The sequence below is a fragment of the Hemibagrus wyckioides genome, linkage group LG20 (genome assembly GCF_019097595.1).
Source record: "Hemibagrus wyckioides isolate EC202008001 linkage group LG20, SWU_Hwy_1.0, whole genome shotgun sequence".
NCBI classification, from domain to species: Eukaryota; Metazoa; Chordata; class Actinopteri; order Siluriformes; family Bagridae; genus Hemibagrus; species Hemibagrus wyckioides.
Window position 1 is genome coordinate 21,781,366 of NC_080729.1, and position 20,981 is coordinate 21,802,346.

Consider the following 20,981-nt stretch of genomic DNA (forward strand, 5'->3'; position numbering starts at 1 on the left):
GTTCAGTGTGTGTCTCAGTGTGTATCTCAGTGTCTCAGTTTGTATCTCAGTGTGTGTCTCAGTGGTTCAGTGTGGATCTCAGTGTGTATCTCAGTGTCTCAGTTTGTATCTCAGTGTGTGTCTCAGTGGTTCAGTGTGGATCTCAGTGTCTCAGTATCTCAGTGTGTATCTCAGTGTCTCAGTATCTCAGTGTGTGTCTCATTGTGTATCTCAGTGGTTCAGTGTGTGTCCCAGTGTGTATCTCAGTGTGTGTCTCAGTGGTTCAGTGTGTGTCTCAGTGTGTATCTCAGTGTGTATCTCAGTGGTTCAGTGTGTGTCTCAGTGTGTATCTCAGTGTGTGTCTCAGTGTGTATCTCAGTATCTCAGTGTGTGTCTCATTGTGTATCTCAGTGTGTGTCTCAGTGTATCTCAGTGTCTCTGTGTGTGTCTCAGTGTGCATCTCAGTATCTCAGTGTGTCTCATTGTGTATCTCAGTGTGTGTCTCAGTGTGTATCTCAGTGTGTCTCAGTGTCTGTCTCAGTGTGTGTCTCAATATGTGTCTCAGTGTGTGTCTCAGTGTGTATCTCAGTGTGTGTCTCAGTGTGTGTCTCAGTGTGTGTCTCAGAGTGTGTGTCTCAGTGTGTGTCTCTGTGTGTATCTCAGTGTCTCAGTGTGTATCTCAGTGTATATCTCAGTGTCTCAGTGTGTATCTCAGTGTGTGTCTTAGTGTGTGTCTCTGTGTGTATCTCAGTGTCTCAGTGTGTATCTCAGTGTGTGTCTCTGTGTGTATCTCAGTGTGTGTCTCTGTGTGTATCTCAGTGTGTATCTCAGTGTCTCAGTGTGTATCTCAGTGGTTCAGTGTGTGTCTCAGTGTGTGTCTCGGTGTGTATCTCAGTGTGTGTCTCATTGTGTATCTCAGTGGTTCAGTGTGTGTCTCAGTGTGTATTTCAATGTCTCAGTGGTTCAGTGTGGATCTCAGTGTCTCAGTATCTCAGTGTGTATCTCAGTGTCTGTCTCATTGTGTATCTCAGTGTGTGTCTCAGTGGTTCAGTGTGTGTCTCAGTGTGTATCTCAGTGTGTGTCTCAGTGGTTCAGTGTGTGTCTCGGTGTGTATCTCAACCCCTCGTTGTGTGTCTCATTGTGTATCTCAGTGTGTGTCTCAGTGTCTCTGTGTGTGTCTCAGTGTGCATCTCAGTATCTCAATGTGTATCTCAGTGTGTATCTCAGTGTGTCTCAGTGTCTGTCTCAGTGTCTCAATATGTGTCTCAGTGTGTGTCTCAGTGTGTATCTCAGTGTGTCTCAGTGTGTGTCTCAGTGTGTATCTCAGTGTGTATCTCAGTGTGTGTCTCAGTGTGTATCTCAGTGTGTCTCAGTGTGTGTCTCTGTGTGTGTCTCTGTGTGTATCTCAGTGTGTATCTCAGTGTGTGTCTCAGTGTGTGTCTCAGTGTGTCTCTGTGTGTGTCTCTGTGTGTGTCTCTGTGTGTATCTCAGTGTCTCAGTATCTCAGTGTGTGTCTCATTGTGTATCTCAGTGGTTCAGTGTGTGTCCCAGTGTGTATCTCAGTGTGTGTCTCAGTGGTTCAGTGTGTGTCTCAGTGTGTATCTCAGTGTGTATCTCAGTGGTTCAGTGTGTGTCTCAGTGTGTGTCTCAGTGTGTATCTCAGTGTGTGTCTCGGTGTGTATCTCAGTATCTCAGTGTGTGTCTCATTGTGTATCTCAGTGTGTGTATCTCAGTGTCTCTGTGTGTGTCTCAGTGTGCATCTCAGTATCTCAGTGTGTATCTCAGTGTGTGTCTCAGTGTGTATCTCAGTGTGTCTCATTGTGTATCTCAGTGTGTGTCTCAGTGTGTATCTCAGTGTGTCTCAGTGTCTGTCTCAGTGTCTGTCTCAATATGTGTCAGTGTGTGTCTCAGTGTGTGTCTCAGTGTGTATCTCAGTGTGTGTCTCAGTGTGTGTCTCAGTGTGTGTCTCAGTGTGTGTCTCAGAGTGTGTCTCAGTGTGTATCTCAGTGTGTGTCTCAGTGTGTATCTCAGTGTGTCTCAGTGTGTCTCAGTGTGTGTCTCAGTGTGTATCTCAGTGTGTGTCTCAGTGTGTATCTCAGTGTGTGTCTCAGTGTGTGTCTCAGTGTGTATCTCAGTGTGTGTCTCTGTGTGTATCTCAGTGTCTCAGTGTGTATCTCAGTGTGTATCTCAGTGTCTCAGTGTGTATCTCAGTGTGTGTCTCTGTGTGTATCTCAGTGTGTATCTCAGTGTGTGTCTCTGTGTGTATCTCAGTGTGTATCTCAGTGTCTCAGTGTGTATCTCAGTGGTTCAGTGTGTGTCTCAGTGTGTGTCTCGGTGTGTATCTCAGTGTGTGTCTCAGTGTGTATCTCAGTGGTTCAGTGTGTGTCTCAGTGTGTATCTCAATGTCTCAGTGTGTATCTCAGTGTGTATCTCAGTGTGTCTCAGTGGTTCAGTGTGTGTCTCAGTGTGTATCTCAGTGTCTCAGTTTGTATCTCAGTGTGTGTCTCAGTGGTTCAGTGTGGATCTCAGTGTCTCAGTATCTCAGTGTGTATCTCAGTGTCTCAGTATCTCAGTGTGTGTCTCATTGTGTATCTCAGTGGTTCAGTGTGTATCTCAGTGTGTGTCTCAGTGGTTCAGTGTGTGTCTCTGTGTGTCTCATTGTGTATCTCATTGTGTGTCTCATTGTGTATCTCATTGTGTCTCTCAGTGTGTATCTCAGTGTGTGTCTCAGTGTGTATCAGTGTGTGTCTCAGTGTGTATCTCAGTGTGTGTCTCAGTGTGTGTATCAGTGTGTATCTCAGTGTGTATCTCAGTGTGTATCTCAGTGTGTGTCTCAGTGTGTGTCTCAGTGTGTATCTCAGTGTGTGTCTCAGAGTGTGTGTCTCAGTGTGTGTCTCAGTGTGTGTCTCAGTGTGTATCTCAGTGTGTGTCTCAGTGTGTGTCTCTGTGTCTCAGTGTGTGTCTCAGTGTGTATCTCAGTGTGTGTCTCAGTGTGTATCTCAGTGTGTGTCTCAGTGTGTATCTCAGTGTGTATCTCAGTGTGTGTCTCAGAGTGTGTGTCTCAGTGTGTATCTCAGTGTGTATCTCAGTGTGTGTCTCAGTGTGTGTCTCAGTGTGTGTCTCAGTGTGTATCTCAGTGTGTATCTCAGTGTGTGTCTCAGTGTGTGTCTCAGTGTGTGTCTCAGTGTGTATCTCAGTGTGTATCTCAGTGTGTCTCAGTGTGTGTCTCAGTGTGTGTCTCAGTGTGTGTCTCAGTGTGTGTCTCAGTGTGTATCTCAGTGTGTGTCTCAGTGTGTATCTCAGTGTGTATCTCAGTGTGTGTCTCAGTGTGTATCTCAGTGTGTCTCAGTGTGTATCTCAGTGTGTGTCTCAGTGTGTGTCTCAGTGTGTGTCTCAGTGTGTATCTCAGTGTGTGTCTCAGTGTGTGTCTCAGTGTGTATCTCAGTGTGTGTCTCAGTGTGTGTCTCAGTGTGTGTCTCAGTGTGTGTCTCAGTGTGTATCTCAGTGTGTATCTCAGTGTGTGTCTCAGTGTGTGTCTCAGTGTGTGTCTCAGTGTGTGTCTCAGTGTGTATCTCAGTGTGTATCTCAGTGTGTGTCTCAGTGTGTATCTCAGTGTGTGTCTCAGTGTGTGTCTCACACTTCATCATGACATTGTAGTGTTACCTGAATCCAGCTACTGAGGCCTCGCCCGACGTCACATCTGTGTCTCCAGTCAGCATTTTAAATGTGGTTGTTTTCCCAGCACCGTTTACACCAAGCAGCCCAAAGCACTGAGAACCACAAGCCAGTGTTTAACACTTCCTCACTAACGGGAAAGACAAGTGGCTTTTTTAATTTATTCACTTGAAGAGAGAAACCAGTAGTTACGTAAAGCCGATTGTGTATCGGATATACATATACAAATTTTATGTGTATATAAAAATATAAATATATAAAAATGTGTATATAATATAAACATAATATAAACATAATATAAACATAATAATATAATAATAATATAATACAATATCAATATCAGTAGGAACTTAATATTTATTTACTGAATTTCTATATTTCTGTAACGCTGCTTTGTGAAAATGACCATTGTTAAAAGTGTTATATAAGTAAAAAATAAATTGAATTAAATAATTCTAGTTTGTAAAGATTTCCGTGTCCTTGTTGATCTCATAAACAATACAGAAAATTTCATTCCAGCAGATGTTTTACCTCTCCAGGTGGAACACCGACGCAGATCCGATCCACCGCCGGTCTCTTCCTCCCCATGTACATCTGAACACACACACACACACAGAGCTGTAAGTGATGGCAGGTTACAGATTGTGTAAATAAAGGGTTATACTGTGGAGCTTGACCTTGGTGAGATCTCGGATGTGCAGGATGTCGTTGTTTCGTGCCCTGCTGTAGATCCTCTGTCTCTCCTGAGCAACATCATCATCTTCATCAGGAACTGGGATCTGACTATAGTCACATAACCTGTAAACACATACACATCAACTATATCACATTAACCACACCCATCTCCTCCATCACATTAACCACACCCATCTCCTCCATCTCATTAACCACACCTATCTCCTCCATCACCTCCATCACATTAACCACACCCATCTCCTCCATCTCATTAACCACACCTATCTCCTCCATCACATTAACCACACCCATCTCCTCCATCACATTAACCACACCCATCTCCTCCATCTCATTAACCACACCTATCTCCTCCATCACCTCCATCACATTAACCACACCCATCTCCTCCATCTCATTAACCACACCTATCTCCTCCATCACCTCCATCACATTAACCACACCCATCTCCTCCATCACATTAACCACACCCATCTCCTCTATACCCATCACCTCTATCACATTAATCACACCGATCTCCTCTATCCCCATCTCCTCCATCACCTCCATCTCATCCATCACATTAACCATGCCCATCTCCTCTATCCCCATCACCTCCATCACATTAACCGTACCCATCACCTCTATTACATTAACCACACCCATCACCTCCATCACATTAACCACACCCATCTCCTCCATCATCTCCATCTCCCCCATCACATTAACCACACCCATCTCCTCCATTACATTAACCACACCCATCTCCTCTATCCCCATCACCTCCATCACATTAACCACACCCATCATCTCCATCACATTAACCACACCCATCATCTCCATCACATTAACCACACCCATCACCTCCATCACATTAACCACACCCATCTCCTCCAACATCTCCATCTTCTCCATCACATTAACCACACCTATCTCCTCCATTACATTAACCACAACCATCTCCTCTATCCCCATCACCTCCGTCACATTAACCATGCCCATCTCCTCTATTCCCATCACCTCCATCACATTAACCACACCCATCACCTCCATCACATTAACCACACCCATCTCCTCCATCGCCATTATATTTATATCCATTAATCACAGTACAGTGTAAACAGACCCTATGTTCCCCAGTAAGTGATAAACTGGTGATGATTACGTAAATAAAGTAAATCCTGTGATAAATCAATATATAAGAGGAATAAAAGGAACTCTCTGGAGCTCTTCCTCACCAGTGATCGAGGAAGAATCTGTACTGTATAAGGAGAGTAAAGGTGAAGTAGATGAAGCCCTCCAGCACCATACACACAATGTATTTCCCCACAAAGTCCCACCTGAAGGGGTCCAGGACCATCTCCTCACCTTTACACACAAACGTCACACAGTACACTCAGCTCAGGCATAAAGAATTAATGGTACACTTTTACTTCAACATAAATGAAATGAGGCTGCGTCACCGAATCGGGCGTAGACGTCGGTCACTGCCTGGTTCATGGCCAAGTCGATCAGGCCGCGTCCCAAACAGAAATGAGGGAAAATCAGCAGCACCTTCTTTAATCCCTCATTAAACAGGAGCAGAGACTAAAACATGGAGCAATGTGTGTTAGAGAATATACTCACACACACACACACACACAGATAACAGTTAGATGTTCACCCTGTTGCTCTCGAAGAGCTCAAGGATGAAGGTGATGGCGCTGCTGTTGATGCCGATGAACAGATTAATGCAGGACAGAGAGACGTACGCAGTGCTGGGAACGCTGAACACATACGACATCGGGTACATCATCGGAGTCACTGACCACCTGAGACAATCAACATATTACAGTCCAGTCCAATAAACCCACACTGGATCATTAGAACATAACATGAATCAGTTCAATAATCAAATATTGTTCAAATAATTCAGAAACAGAAAAATAAAATGAAATCTAAACAGCTCAAACAACTGAGCTACAGTTAAATAAGAAGAACAACATGAAGAAGAAGAAGAAGAAGAAGAAGAAGAAGAAGAAGAAGAAGAAGAAGAGGGAGAAAGAAGACGAGGAGGAGGAGGAGGAGGAGATGAAGGTCACCCATATAAGCTCAGCAGGGAGATAAGTGCTGGCAGGTTGCTCGGTGATGTGTAGCATTTTTTATCAAAGGCGATGAAGATGGACACCACCATGGCGGTGCTGATGGAGTAATTCACCTGCAGAGACACAGGGAGAAAAGATTCAGCTCCATGGTGCTGCAGTTTCCTCAGAAGGTTCTGGAATCTCTCTAAAGTACATGTGATAATGGAGATGATGATGATGAAGCCATCACCATATCCCAGAAGAAGTTGGTGAGCCAGTAAACGAAAGGACTGACGCCACTAACGAATTGCAGGTGTTTGGCCTTTGTCACTCGCTCCTGAATGAGGTAGAGGACGAAACTTGCAGGGACAAAGGACATGGCAAAGATCACGCAAATGGCCACAACAGCGTCCACAGATGTCGTCAACCTGCTCAACACACACACACACACACACACCAAACAGTTTTGTGTTATTTCTGCAGTAATCTGACCAGTGAGTTAGATTAAATTCTGTGAGGATGTGGGTGTGGCCTGGGCGTGGCCCGGGCTTGGTCTGAGACACCCACACTGTGACATCAGAGAGCTGCTCCTTGGTCAGGTTGAGCGGATGGTTGATGACCGTGATGCCGAACTCAGACGGATCAGCGTGGAAGGGCAGGCTTGCTCGCAGGATGGCGTTGTTCGCTACGTTCATGAAGGACACCATGGCGTGCCAGCCTTTATTATTAAACCACACCTGTGACATCATCGAGAACACATCACAACGGCACTTAACCAAGGGAACAAGGGCGAGTGTGAACATCTCGCAATACTGGAACACCTCTAACATTTCACATCAGCTCTGTGATAAAGGTTTACCTTCACGTTATATTCGCTCTCCATGTGGAGCAGGAAAAGTCCGATTTCTTTAAGAGTCATCCTGGAGTAGGGACCCTAGAGAGGAGTTTAGTGCTAAATGACACACATCCATTTTTATAAAGCGTAAAGGATTAATATATCTAGCTGATGTATGTACTGTTCCTCTGTAGGTTGCCTCTGTAGTGTGCCTCACTAGGGTGCCTCTGTATTTTGCCTCTGTAGTGTGCCCCTTTAGGGTGCCTCTGTATTTTGCCTCTGTAGTGTGCCTCTTTAGAGTGCCTCTGTAGTGTGCCTCTGTAGTGTGCCTCACTAGGGTGCCTCTGTATTTTGCCTCTGTAGTGTGCCTCTTTAAGGTGCCTCTGTATTTTGCCTCTGTAGTGTGCCTCACTAGGGTGCCTCTATGTTTTGCTTCTGTAGTGTGCCTCACTAAGGTGCCTCTGTAGTGTGCATCATTAGGGTGCCTCTGTAATGTGCATCTTTAGGGTGCCTCTGTAGTGTGCCTCCGTAATGGCCTCTTTAGGGTGCCTCAGCAGGGTGCCTCTGTATTGTGTCTCACTTTGGTGCCTCTGTATTTTGCCTCAGTAGAGTGCCTCTGTAGTGTGCCTCAGTAGGGTGCCTCTAAAGAGTGCCTCAGTAGGGTGTCTCTGTAGTGTACCTCTTTAGGGTGCCTCAGTAGTGTGCCTCTGTAGTGTGCCCCTTTAGGGTGCCTCACTAGGGCACCTTTGGTGTGTGCCTCTGTATTTTGCCTCTGTAGTGTGCCTCTTTAGGGTGCCACTGTAGGTTGCCTCACTAGGGTGCCTCAGTAGGGCACCTCTGTATTGTGCCTCTTTAGGGTGCATCAGTAATGTGCCTCTGTAGTGTGCCTCAGTAGGGTGCCTCAGTAGGGCACCTCTGTAGTGTGCCTCTTTAGTGTGCCTCTAAAGTGTGCCTCAGTAGGGTGTCACTATAGGGTGTCTCAGTAGAGTGTCTCAGTAGAGTGCCTCAGTAGGGTGCCTCAGTAGGATGCCTACCCCGGTGATGTTCATCATGTTTCCAAGCTGATGGAGGACATTCTGTATGTTCACAGGATCCACATCCAGAACAGGAAGTTGTCCTCCCACAGACAGACCACCGTACCTGAGAACAGGAAGTCGTCTGTTTATGTAGAAAAGCATTTGAAGCAGATTAGCTGGAGTAAAAGTGTTATAAACATGTTACCTCTGCTCATTCACCCAATATTTACTCTTTAGGCTGTTGGTGAGAAGCACACACTCAGGTTAGGGTCAGAACTGTGATGTCATTAAACTGACCATACAGGTGAGTGTGGTGAAGCTCACCTGGTCTTGATGAGACTGGGATACGTCTTCACCAGGTAATCCGACATGTTCCTGTCTGTCAGGTCCAGCAAAATGTCTCCTGTCGCTTCTTTTCTCTGTAGATAAAACACCCAACATGGTAAGCACACCAAAGCGTGGAACATCCCACGCCTTTACAGTGAACACACACTTGAATGGTTGCAGCCTATTCAGTGGAAGGGGCGGGGTTATCAGAGGGGAGGAGCCAGTGCAGTCTATTTTTGATGTGAATCATTTCAGCCCTGCAGCTGTTGTCTTACCTGGCGTGGAGGCAGTCCTCCTGCTCCAATTTGACAGACAGGTAGCATTGTGAGCTTCTGATTGGTACTGCACTGACAGGAAGGGGAGGGGTTTCGCTCCGTCCACTCAGGGCTCAGTAAGATGTTACTGATCACCGGAGAAACTGGGGGAACTTCCCAATCTGTTGTAATATTGCCACATGGCAAATTCCTACACACACACACACATACACTAAACAATGCTAGCATACTCATAAGTTAGACAGTGCTGGCAATTATTCTCTAAGACCACATCAGAATTAAAGAGGTATAGAATTGTTATAAAGATGAATAGAGGTGTAGAATTGTTATAAAGATATAGAGGTGTAGAATTGTTATAAAGATGTAGAAAGGTATAGAATTGTTCTAGAGATGTAGAGAGGTGTAGAATTTTTCTAGAGATGTAGAGAGGTGTAGAATTGTTAGACATGAAGAGAGGTGTAGAATTGTTATAGAGATGAAGAGAATGGTAGAATTGTTATAGAGATGCAGAAAAGTGTAGAATTGTTATAGAGATGTAGAGAGGTGTAGAATTGTTATAGAGATGTAGAGAAGTGTAGAATTGTTACAGAGATGCAGAGAGGTGTAGAATTGTTATAGAGATGTAGAGAGGTGTAGAATTGTTATAGAGATGTAGAGAGGTGTAGAATTGTTATAGAGATGTAGAGAAGTGTAGAATTGTTACAGAGATGCAGAGAGGTGTAGAATATTTATAGAGATGAAGAGAGGTGTAGAATTGTTAGAGATGTAGAGAGGTGTAGAATTGTTATAGAGATGTACAGGGGTGTAGAATTGTAAGAGATGTAGAGAGTTGTAGAATTGCTATAGAGATGTAGAGAGGTGTAGAATTGTTATAGAGATGTACAGGGGTGTAGAATTGTAAGAGATGTAGAGAGTTGTAGAATTGCTATAGAGATGTAGAGAGGTGTAGAATTGCTATAGAGATGTAGAGAATTGTAAGAGATTTAGAGAGATGTAGAATTGCTATAGAGATGTAGAGAGGTGTAGAATTGCTATAGAGACATAGAGAGGTGTAGAATTGTAAGAGATGTAGAGAGGTGTAGAATTGTTTGAGATGTAGAGAGGTGTACAATTGTTTGAGATGTAGAGAGATGTAGAATTGCTATAGAGACAGAGAGGTGTAGAGTTGTAAGACGTGTAGAGAGGTGTAGAATTGTTAGAGATGTAGAGAGTTGTAGAATTGTAAGAAATGTAGAGAGGTTTAGAATTGCTATAGAGATGTAGAGAGGTGTATATGTATAATTGTTATAGAGATGTAGAGAGGTGTATAATTGTTAGAGATGTAAAGAAGTGTAGAATTGTTAGAGATGTAGAGAGGTGTAGAATAGTTATAGAGATGAAGAGAAATGTAGAATTGTTATAGAAATGTAGAGGGGTGTAGAAATGTTAGAGATGTAGAGAGGTGTAGAATTGTAAGAGATGTAGAGAGGTGTAGAATTGCTATAGAGATGTAGAGAATTGTAAGAGATGTAGAGAACTGTAAGAGATGTAGAGAGATGTAGAATTGCTATAAAGACAAAGAGGTGTACAATTGTTTGAGATGTAGAGAGGTGTAGAATTGCTATAGAGATGTAGAGTTGTAAGAGATGTAGTGAGGTATAGAATTGTAAGAGATGTAGAGAGGTGTAGAATTGTAAGAAATGTAGAGAGGTGTAGAATTGCTATAGAGATGTAGAGAGGTGTGTATGTATAATTGTTATAGAGATGTAGAGAGGTGTACAATTATTAGAGATGTAAAGAAGTGAAGAATTGTTATAGATGAAGAGAGGTGTAGAATTGTCATAGAGATGAAGAGAGGCGCAGAATTGTCATAGAGATGAAGAAAAGTGTAGAATTGTTATAGAGGTGAAGAGAGGTGTAGAATAGTTATAGAGATGTAGAGAAGTGTAGAATTGTTATAGAGATGTAGAGAAGTGTAGAATTGTTACAGAGATACAGAGAGGTGTAGAATTGTTATAGAGATGTAGAGAGGTGTAGAATAGTTATAGAGATGAAGAGAAATGTAGAATTGTTATAGAGATGTAGAGGGGTGTAGAATTGTTAGAGATGTAGAGAGGTGTAGAAATGTTAGAGATGTAGAGAGGTGTAGAATTGTAAGAGATGTAGAGAGTTGCAGAATTGCTATAGAGATGCAGAGAGGTGTAGAATGGTTAGACATGAAGAGAGGTGTAGAACTGTTATAGAGGTGAAGAGAGGTGTAGAATTGTTATAGAGATATAGAGACATGTAGAATTGTTATAGAGATGAAGAGAGGTGTAGAATGGTCAGACATGAAGAGAGGTGTAAAACTGTTATAGAGGTGAAGAGAGGTGTAGAATTGTAAGAGATGTAGAGAGTTGTAGAATTGTTATAGAGATGAAGAGAGGTGTAGAATGGTTAGACATGAAGAGAGGTGTAGAACTGTTATAGAGGTGAAGAGAGGTGTAGAATTGTTATAGAGATGTAGAGAGGTGTAGAATTGTTATAGAGATGAAGAGAGGTGTAGAATGGTTAGACATGAAGAGAGGTGTAGAACTGTTATAGAGGTGAAGAGAGGTGTAGAACTATTATAGAGGTGAAGAGAGGTGGAGAACTGTTATAGAGGTGAAGAGAGGTGTAGAACTGTTATAGAGATGAAGAGAGGTGTAGAATTGTTATAGAGATGTAGAGAAGTGTAGAATTGTTAGAGTAGAATTGCAAGCGCCATTTTGAAGCTAATGACTGCGGGTGTAGTGTGGCACGTCTCACTCTAGTGGCTGGTCCTTCATGCAGCGTGTCCCCATGCCCGGGTCTCTGAGCAGGGTGTAGATGAAGTGTCTCATGGCGGGATGTGACGGACGCTCGTTACTGAAAAGTGCAAATTATAATGAAATCTCACTACAACGCTAATGAAGAGTCCAGATCTAAAGCAGAGTAAAGCTGCACTGACCTTAAGAATGTGTACTGCTGACCATACATCCATGGTGTGAGCGTTAGACTCGGGTACTCCCCAAACGGAGGAACGATTAGCGTGAAGAACAGAGCAACTAGCACAAAGCTTGCTGGCAGAACAATCTACACACACACACACACACAGACACAGACACAGACACAGACACACGTCAAGGATGAAAATTTAAATATCTGATCGTAATAAATCCTGGTGGGCATGTCCTAGTGAGACAGGTGGGCATGTCTTAGTGAGACAGGTGGGCATATCTGAATGAGACAAGTGGTTGTGTCTTATTGAGACAGGTGGGTGTGCCTGAGTGAGACAGGTGAGCATGTCTGAGTGAGACAGGTAAGTGTGTCTGAGTGAGACAGGTGAGCATGTCTGAGTGAGACAGGTAAGTGTGTCTGAGTGAGACAGGTGAGCATGTCTGAGTGAGACAGGTAAGTGTGTCTGAGTGAGACAGGTGAGCATGTCTGAGTGAGACAGGTGGGTGTGCCTGAGTGAGACAGGTGAGCATGTCTGAGTGAGACAGGTGAGCATGTCTGAGTGAGACAGGTAAGTGTGTCTGAGTGAGACAGGTGAGCATGTCTGAGTGAGACAGGTGAGCATGTCTGAGTGAGACAGGTGAGTATGTCTGAGTGAGACAGGTGAGCGTGTCTGAGTGAGACAGGTAAGTGTGTCTGAGTAAGACAGGTGAGCATGTCTGATTGAGACAGGTGGGTGTGCCTGAGTGAGACAGGTGAGCATGTCTGAGTGAGACAGGTGAGCATGTCTGAGTGAGACAGGTGAGCATGTCTGAGTGAGACAGGTAAGTGTGTCTGAGTGAGACAGGTGAGCATGTCTGAGTGAGACAGGTGAGCATGTCTGAGTGAGACAGGTGAGTATGTCTGAGTGAGACAGGTGAGCATGTCTGAGTGAGACAGGTGAGTATGTCTGAGTGAGACAGGTGAGCATGTCTGAGTGAGACAGGTGAGTATGTCTGAGTGAGACAGGTGAGCATGTCTGAGTGAGACAGGTGAGTATGTCTGAGTGAGACAGGTGAGCATGTCTGAGTGAGACAGGTAAGTGTGTCTGAGTAAGACAGGTGAGCATGTCTGAGTGAGACAGGTAAGTGTGCCTGAGTGAGACAGGTGAGCATGTCTGAGTGAGACAGGTAAGTGTGGCTGAGTGAGACAGGTGTGCATGTCTGAGTGAGACAGGTGGGTGTGTTTGAGTGAGACAGGAGGGAGTGTCTGAGTGAGACAGGTGGGCATGTCTGAGTGAGACAGGTGGGCATGACTAAATGAGACAGGTGGGCATGCCTGGGTGAGACAGGTGGGCGTGTCTAAGTGATACAGGTAGGGGTGTCTGAGTGAGACAGGTGGGCGTGACCAAGTGAGAGAGGAGGGTGTATCTAAGTGAGACAGGTGGGTGTTTATGTCACCTGAGCAAGAAAGTCCTTGGAGCTTCGTGTGGCATGATGAAACCTCTTCACCAGTAAAGCGTGAAACTGCTTCATCAGCAGACTGAACCCTTTAACCTGTCTGGAGGCTTTACCTGCTCTGCAGTCCGAGTCTCCACCCGTCACCACGCCCGTCTCCTGCACACCGTTCTCTTCTGAAGTGGACAAAAGGAGAACATCTCAAGAACTTCACTTTCAAAACTCTAATGGAAGTTCTAGCAAAGGCAAACCCGGGATTAATGCTGGTTTCTGTGCTAATAAAATGCATCAGCACATGACGCTTAAATGCTAAGCGCTAGCTTATCAGCATGCTTTATCACCTTCAGGAGCCACAGATTTCTCCGTGTCTCTCAACAAGCTGCTGCTGTTTTTTCTTCGCTGCAACATCCACTGCTCTGAGGAACACCACCAGATACAACACACACACAGTTACACCAAGAACACACACACAAACACCAAATACCACACACACAACACACACATAAACACACACAACACACACAGTTACACACCAAGAACACACACATAAACACCAAATACCACACACACAACACAACACACACATAAACACACACAACACACAGTTACACACCAAGAACACACACATAAACACCAAATACCACACACACAACACAACACACACAACACACAGTTACACACCAAGAACTCACACATAAACACCAAATACCACACACACAACACAACACACACATAAACACACACAACACAGTTACACACCAAGAACACACACATAAACACCAAATACCACACACACAACACAACACACACAGTTACACACCAAGAACACACACATAAACACCAAATACCACACACACAACACAACACACACATAAACACACACACACACAACACACACAGTTACACACCAAGAACACACAGATAAACACCAAATACCACAAACACAACACAACACACACATAAACACACACACACAACACACACAGTTACACACCAAGAACACACACAAACACAACACACACATAAACACAACACAAACACAGTTACACACCAAGAACACACAAACAAAGCACACATAAACACAACACACACACACAGTTACACACAAATAACACACACAAACACCAAATACCACACACACACAACACACACATAAACACAACATACACACAGTTACACACGAAGAACACACACATAAACACCAAATTCCACACACACACACAAACACAACACACACACAAACACAACACACACACAACACAAACACCACACTGGGACAGTGGGACTGGGAACAGTGGGACTGGGAGCAGTGGGACTGGGACAGTGGGACAGGGATAGTGGGACTGGGACAGTGGGACTAAGACAGTGGGAGTGGGACAGTGGGACTGGGACAGTGGGACTAAGACAGTGGGAGTGGGACAGTAGGACTTGGAGCAGTGGGACTGAGACAGTGGGACTGGGACAGTGGGACTGAGACAGTGGGACTGAGACAGTGGGACTGGGACAGTGGGACTAAGACAGTCGGAGTGGGATGGTGGGACTGACACAGTGAGACTGGGAGCAGTGGGAATGAGACAGTGGGACTGAGACAGTGGGACTGAGACAGTGAGACTGGGAGCAGTGGGACTGGGTGCAGTGGGACTTGGAGCAGTGGGACTGAGACAGTGAGACTGGGACAGTGAGTCTGAGACAGTGAGATTGGGAGCAGTGGGACTGAGACAGTGGAACTGAGACAGTGGGAATGGGAGCAGTGGGACTGGGAGCAGTCAGACTGGGACAGTGGGACTAAGACAGTGGGACTGGGACAGTGGGACTGAGACAGTGAGATTGGTAGGAGTGAGACTGACACAATGAGACTGGGAGCAGTGGGACTGAGACAGTGAGACTGGGACAGTGGAACTGAGACTGAGATTGGGAGCAGTGGGACTGAGACAGTGGAACTGAGACAGTGGGAATGGGAGCAGTGGGACCAGGACAGTGGGACTGAGACAGTGGGACTTGGAGCAGTGGGACTGAGACAGTGGGACTGGGACAGTGAGATTGGGAGCAGTGGGACTGACACAGTGGGACAGTGAGACAGTTGGACTGGGAGCAGTGGGACTGAGGCAGTGGGACTTGGAGCAGTGGGACTGAGACAGTGGGACTGGGACAGTGAGATTGGGAGCAGTGGGACTGACAGTGAGACTGGGAGCAGTGGGAATGAGACAGAGATACTGGGAGCTGTAAGACTGGGAGCAGTGGGACAGGGACAGTGGGACTGAGACAGTGAGATTGGGAGCAGTGGGATTGAGACAGTGGGACTGAGACAGTGGGACTGAGACTGAGATTGGGAGCAGTGGGACTGAGACAGTGGAACTGAGACAGTGGGAATGGGAGCAGTGGGACCAGGACAGTGGGATTGAGACAGTGGGACTGGGAGCAGTGGGACCGGGACAGTGGGACAGTTGGACTGGGAGCAGTGGGACTGAGACAGTGGGACTGAGACAGTGGGACTGGGACAGTGAGATTGGGAGCAGTGGGACTGACACAGTGAGACTGGGAGCAGTGGGAATGAGACAGTGAGACTGGGAGCAGTAAGACTGGGAGCAGTGGGACAGGGACAGTGGGACTGAGACTGAGATTGGGAGCAGTGGGACTGAGACAGTGAGACTGGGACAGTGGGACTGAGACTGAGATTGGCAGCAGTGGGACTGAGACAGTGGAACTGAGACAGTGGGAATGGGAGCAGTGGGACCAGGACAGTGGGACTGGGAGAAGTGGGACCCAGACAGTGGGACTGGGAGCAGTGGGAATGAGACAATGGGACTGGGAGCAGTGGGACCGGGACAGTGATATTGGGAGCAGTGGGACTGAGACAGTGAGATTGGGAGCAGTGGGAGTGAGACAGTGAGATTTCGAGCAGTGGGACTGAGACAGTGGGAATGGGAGCAGTGGGACTGGGAGCAGTGGGACTGGGACAGTGGGACAAAGACAGTGGGACTGACACAGTGAGACTGGGAGCAGTGGGAATGAGACAGTGGGACTTGGAGCAGTCGGACCAGGACAGTGGGACTGAGACAGTGGGAATAGGAGCAGTGGGACTGGGAGCAGTGGGACTGGGACAGCAGGACTAAGACAGTGGGACTGGGACAGTGGGACTGAGACAGTGAGATTGGGAGCAGTGGGACTGACACAGTGAGATTGGGAGCAGTGGGAATGAGACAGTGGGACTGACACAGTGGGACTGAGACCTAGAGACTGGGACAGTGGGACTGAAACAGTGAGATTGGGAGCAGTAGGACTGGGAGCAGTGGGACTGGGATCAGTGGGGCTGGGAGCAGAGGGACCGGGATAGCGGGACTGGGACAGTGGGAATGGGAGCAGTGGGAATGGGACAGGGACAGTGGGACTAGGAGCACTGGGGCTGGGACAGTGGGACTGGGAGCAGTGGGACAGGGATAGTGGGACTAAGACAGTGGGACTGGGGCAGTGGGACTTTGAGCAGTGGGAATAACACAGTGGGACTGAGACAGTGGGACTGGGACAGTGGGACTAAGAGTGAGATTGGGAGCATTGGGACTGAGACAGTGAGACTGGGAGCAGTGGGACTGGGAGCAGTGGGACTGGGACAGGGACAGTGGGACTAGGAGCAGTGGGACAGGGATAGTGCAACTGAGACAGGGGGACTGGGAGAAATGGGACTAAGACAGTGGGACTGAGACAGTGAGATTGGGAGCATTGGAACTGGGACAGTGGGACTGAGACAGTGAGATTGGGAGCATTGGAACTGGGACAGTGGGACTGAGACAGTGGGACTGAGACAGTGAGATTGGGAGCATTGGTACTGAGACAGTGGGACTGGGATCAGTGGGAATGTTCACCTGGGTTCACGCTGCTGTTAGCCGCCTCGCCGTCTGCAGTAACCTTCAGGAAGATCTGAGAGAGAAGACGAGGTCACTTCATGTTCCTTCATCACAGTAACTTCACCCTGTTGTAACTCTGTAACTATGATTAAATTCCTCAGAACCCTGCTGCAGTGTGCAGAAGATGGAACACACCTCCTCCAGTGAGGTGTCTGAAATGCCGAAGCTGCTCAGTCCCATGTCTCCGAGGGTCTCCTCCAGCTCCCGGAACAGACTTGCGTAGGAACGGTGTTTAAAGCCTTTATTGGGCAGCAGGTACGTGAGCTCCTGACCGATCACCTCAATCAGCCTCGCCTCAGGAATGTGGTAGTGGATCAGACTGGTGATGTTCTCCACATCTCCTAATAAAGAAGTCAGAAAAATGAAACCATGTAATAACGAAACTGTTCTTATTTTACTAACAGGGGGCAAAAATATCCATAAGAGATGATTAGCATGCTAACCATCCAGGCTTCTGTCCACGTGCTGTGCCTGACTCTCCTCCTTATACCTGGTGCAGGTGGAACACACACACGAGCATTCAGACGCACAGTCACACTCATTCTGCAGAACAAAGAAAATAAAAATGTTTACTAAGTGTTTAATGCTGAAAAACAAATAGACTGCCTGGATCTATAGAGTCTGTGTAAAACACTTCACCTCTTTCTTGCGTACGTCTTTAATCTGGCGGACGAGCGTGAGGTAAAATCCAACACCGAAGCAGTTCTTCAGGAAGAGAGGAGAACCGCAGCAGTGCAGTTGACCTTTAGATATAATTGCAACTCGGTCACTGAGAAGATCAGCTTCATCCATGTGGTGGGTGGAGAGAATGACCGTCCTGCCTGAAGGGGGGGAGGGTACAGAGCACATGAGCTGACAGAGGGAGCATGCAGGACATTCTACACCATCAGAAAACAAACTCATCCAAATCCCATTTCTAATCTGCCTCAAATTCTATGAGTCAGTGACTGAACCTATTCTGCTGTAGAGTGGTGAGGTCTGGGGATCACTTACACACCAAAAGTGGACACAACGGGATGAACAACTAGCTGAAATTTTACACACAAAATTCTGTAAATCTGTCCTACATACGACAAATAATGACCGCTGAGCTGAACGAGGCCGATTCCCATCACTGCTCAAAACTCAGAGAAGATCCATCTAATATCATCTCCACCTAAAACACAATGGCCCCCAGAGCTCTCACTACAAACACAGTGACCCCCAGACTCTCACTACAAACACAGTGACCCCCAGAGCTATCACTACAAACACAGTGACCCCCAGACTCTCACTACAAACACAGGAACCCTCAGAGCCATCACTACAAACACAGTGACCCCCAGAGCTCTCACTACAAACACAGTGACCCTCAGAGCTCTCACTACAAACACAGTGACCCTCAGAGCTCTCACTACAAACACAGTGACCCCCAGAGCTCTCACTACAAACACAGTGACCCTCAGAGCTCTCACTACAAACACAGTGACCCCCAGAGCTATCACTACAAACACAGGAACCCTCAGAGCTCTCACTACAAACACAGTAACCCCCAGAGCTCTCACTACAAACACAGTGACCCTCAGAGCTCTCACTACAAACACAGTGACCCTCAGAGCTATCACTACAAACACAGTGACCCTCAGAGCTCTCACAACAAACACAGTGACCCTCAGACTCTCACTACAAACACAGTGACCCCCAGAGCTCTCACTACAAACACAGTGACCCCCAGAGCTCTCACTACAAACACAGGGACCCTCAGAGCTCTCACTACAAACACAGTGACCCTCAGAGCTATCACTACAAACACAGTGACACTCAGAGCTCTCACTACAAACACAGTGACCCTCAGAGCTCTCACTACAAACACAGTGACCCCCAGAGCTCTCACTACAAACACAGTGACCCTCAGAGCTATCACTACAAACACAGTGACCCTCAGAGCTCTCACAACAAACACAGTGACCCTCAGACTCTCACTACAAACACAGTGACCCCCAGAGCTCTCACTACAAACACAGTGACCCCCAGAGCTCTCACTACAAACACAGGGACCCTCAGAGCTCTCACTACAAACACAGTGACCCTCAGAGCTATCACTACAAACACAGTGACCCTCAGAGCTCTCACTACAAACACAGTGACCCCCAGACTATCACTACAAACACAGTGACCCTCAGAGCTCTCACAAGAAACACAGTGACCCTCAGACTCTCACTACAAACACAGTGACCCTCAGAGCTCTCACTACAAACACAGTGACCCCCAGAGCTATCACTACAAACACAGTGACCCTCAGAGCTCTCACTACAAACACAGTGACCCCCAGAGCTCTCACTACAAACACAGTGACCCCCAGAGCTCTCACTACAAACACAGTGACCCTCAGAGCTCTCACTACAAACACAGTGACCCTCAGAGCTCTCACTACAAACTCAGGGACCCTCAGAGCTCTCACTACAAACACAGTGACCCTCAGAGCTATCACTACAAACACAGTGACCCTCAGAGCTCTCACTACAAACACAATGAACCCCAGAGCTCTCACTACAAACACAGTGACCCTCAGAGCTATCACTACAAACACAGTTACCCTCAGAGCTATCACTACAAACACAGTGACCCCCAGAGCTATCACTACAAACAAAGTGACCCCCAGAGCTCTCACTACAAACTCAGGGACCCTCAGAGCTCTCACTACAAACACAGTGACCCCCAGAGCTATCACTACAAACAAAGTGACCCCCAGAGCTCTCACTACAAACACAGTGACCCTCAGAGCTATCACTACAAACACAGTGACCCTCAGAGCTCTCACTACAAACACAGTGACCCCCAGAGCTCTCACTACAAACACAGTGACCCCCAGAGCTATCACTACAAACACAGTGACCCCTAGAGCCCTCACTACAAACACAGTGACCCTCAGACTCTCTCTACACATACAATGACCCCCAGAGCTCTCACTACAAACACAGTGACCCCCAGAGCTCTCACTACAAACACAGTGACCCCCAGAGCTCTCACTACAAACACAGTGACCATCAGAGCTCTCACTACAAACATAGTGACCCCCAGATTCTCACAACACATACAGTGACCCCCAGAGCTCTCACTACACATACAGTGACCCCCAGACTCTCACTACAAACACAGTGACCCCCAGACTATCACTACAAACACAGTGACCCCCAGAGCTATCACTACAAACACAGTGACCCCCAGACTATCACTACAAACACAGTGACCCTAAGAGCTCTCACTACAAGCACAGTGACCCCCAGAGCTATCACTACAGACTCAGTGACCCTCAGACTCTCACTACAAACACAGTGACCCTCAGAGCTATCACTACAAACACAGTGACCTTCAGAGCTCTCACTACAAACACAGTGACCCCCAGAGCTCTCACTACAAACACAGTGACCCTCAGAGCTCTCACTACAAACACAGTGACCCTCAGAGCTCTCACTACAAACACAGTGACCCTCAGACTCTCACTACAAACACAGTGACCCCCAGAGCTCTCACTACAAACTCAGTGACCCTCAGAGCTATCACTACAAACACAATGACCCTCAGAGCTCTCACTACAAACACAGTGACCCCCAGACTCTCACTACAAACACAGTGACCCTCATAGCTCTCACTATAAACACAGTGACCCTCAGAGCTCTCACTACAAACACAGTGACCCCCAGAGCTCTCACTACAAATACAGTGACCCTCAGAGCTCTCACTACAAACACAGTTACCCTCGGAGCTATCACTACAAACACAGTGAACCCCAGAGCTCTCACCACAAACACAGTGACCCCCAGAGCTACCACTACAAACACAGTGACCCCCAGAGCTCTCACTACAAACACAGTGACCCCCAGACTC

At 46.7% G+C, this 20,981-nt stretch overlaps 1 protein-coding gene across 1 annotated transcript in view; it reads right to left on the minus strand.

Annotated features, from left to right (window-relative positions):
* Positions 1-20,981, minus strand: part of abca4b (ATP-binding cassette, sub-family A (ABC1), member 4b) — an 82,567-nt gene that overhangs the window by 8,042 nt on the left and 53,544 nt on the right. Inside the window, exons 24-45 of the mRNA XM_058418235.1 lie at positions 17,754-17,935; positions 17,558-17,657; positions 17,250-17,455; positions 17,073-17,127; positions 13,554-13,628; positions 13,216-13,388; positions 11,790-11,914; positions 11,609-11,707; positions 8,843-9,032; positions 8,565-8,659; positions 8,446-8,478; positions 8,259-8,364; positions 7,249-7,323; positions 6,957-7,126; positions 6,640-6,817; positions 6,408-6,523; positions 5,990-6,137; positions 5,790-5,913; positions 5,565-5,694; positions 4,332-4,452; positions 4,186-4,248; positions 3,643-3,749 (exon numbers count right to left, since the gene is read on the minus strand). Of these exons, the coding sequence (XP_058274218.1) occupies positions 3,643-3,749; positions 4,186-4,248; positions 4,332-4,452; positions 5,565-5,694; positions 5,790-5,913; positions 5,990-6,137; positions 6,408-6,523; positions 6,640-6,817; positions 6,957-7,126; positions 7,249-7,323; positions 8,259-8,364; positions 8,446-8,478; positions 8,565-8,659; positions 8,843-9,032; positions 11,609-11,707; positions 11,790-11,914; positions 13,216-13,388; positions 13,554-13,628; positions 17,073-17,127; positions 17,250-17,455; positions 17,558-17,657; positions 17,754-17,935 (2,671 nt within the window). The remainder of the gene's footprint in view (positions 1-3,642; positions 3,750-4,185; positions 4,249-4,331; positions 4,453-5,564; positions 5,695-5,789; positions 5,914-5,989; positions 6,138-6,407; positions 6,524-6,639; positions 6,818-6,956; positions 7,127-7,248; positions 7,324-8,258; positions 8,365-8,445; positions 8,479-8,564; positions 8,660-8,842; positions 9,033-11,608; positions 11,708-11,789; positions 11,915-13,215; positions 13,389-13,553; positions 13,629-17,072; positions 17,128-17,249; positions 17,456-17,557; positions 17,658-17,753; positions 17,936-20,981) is intronic.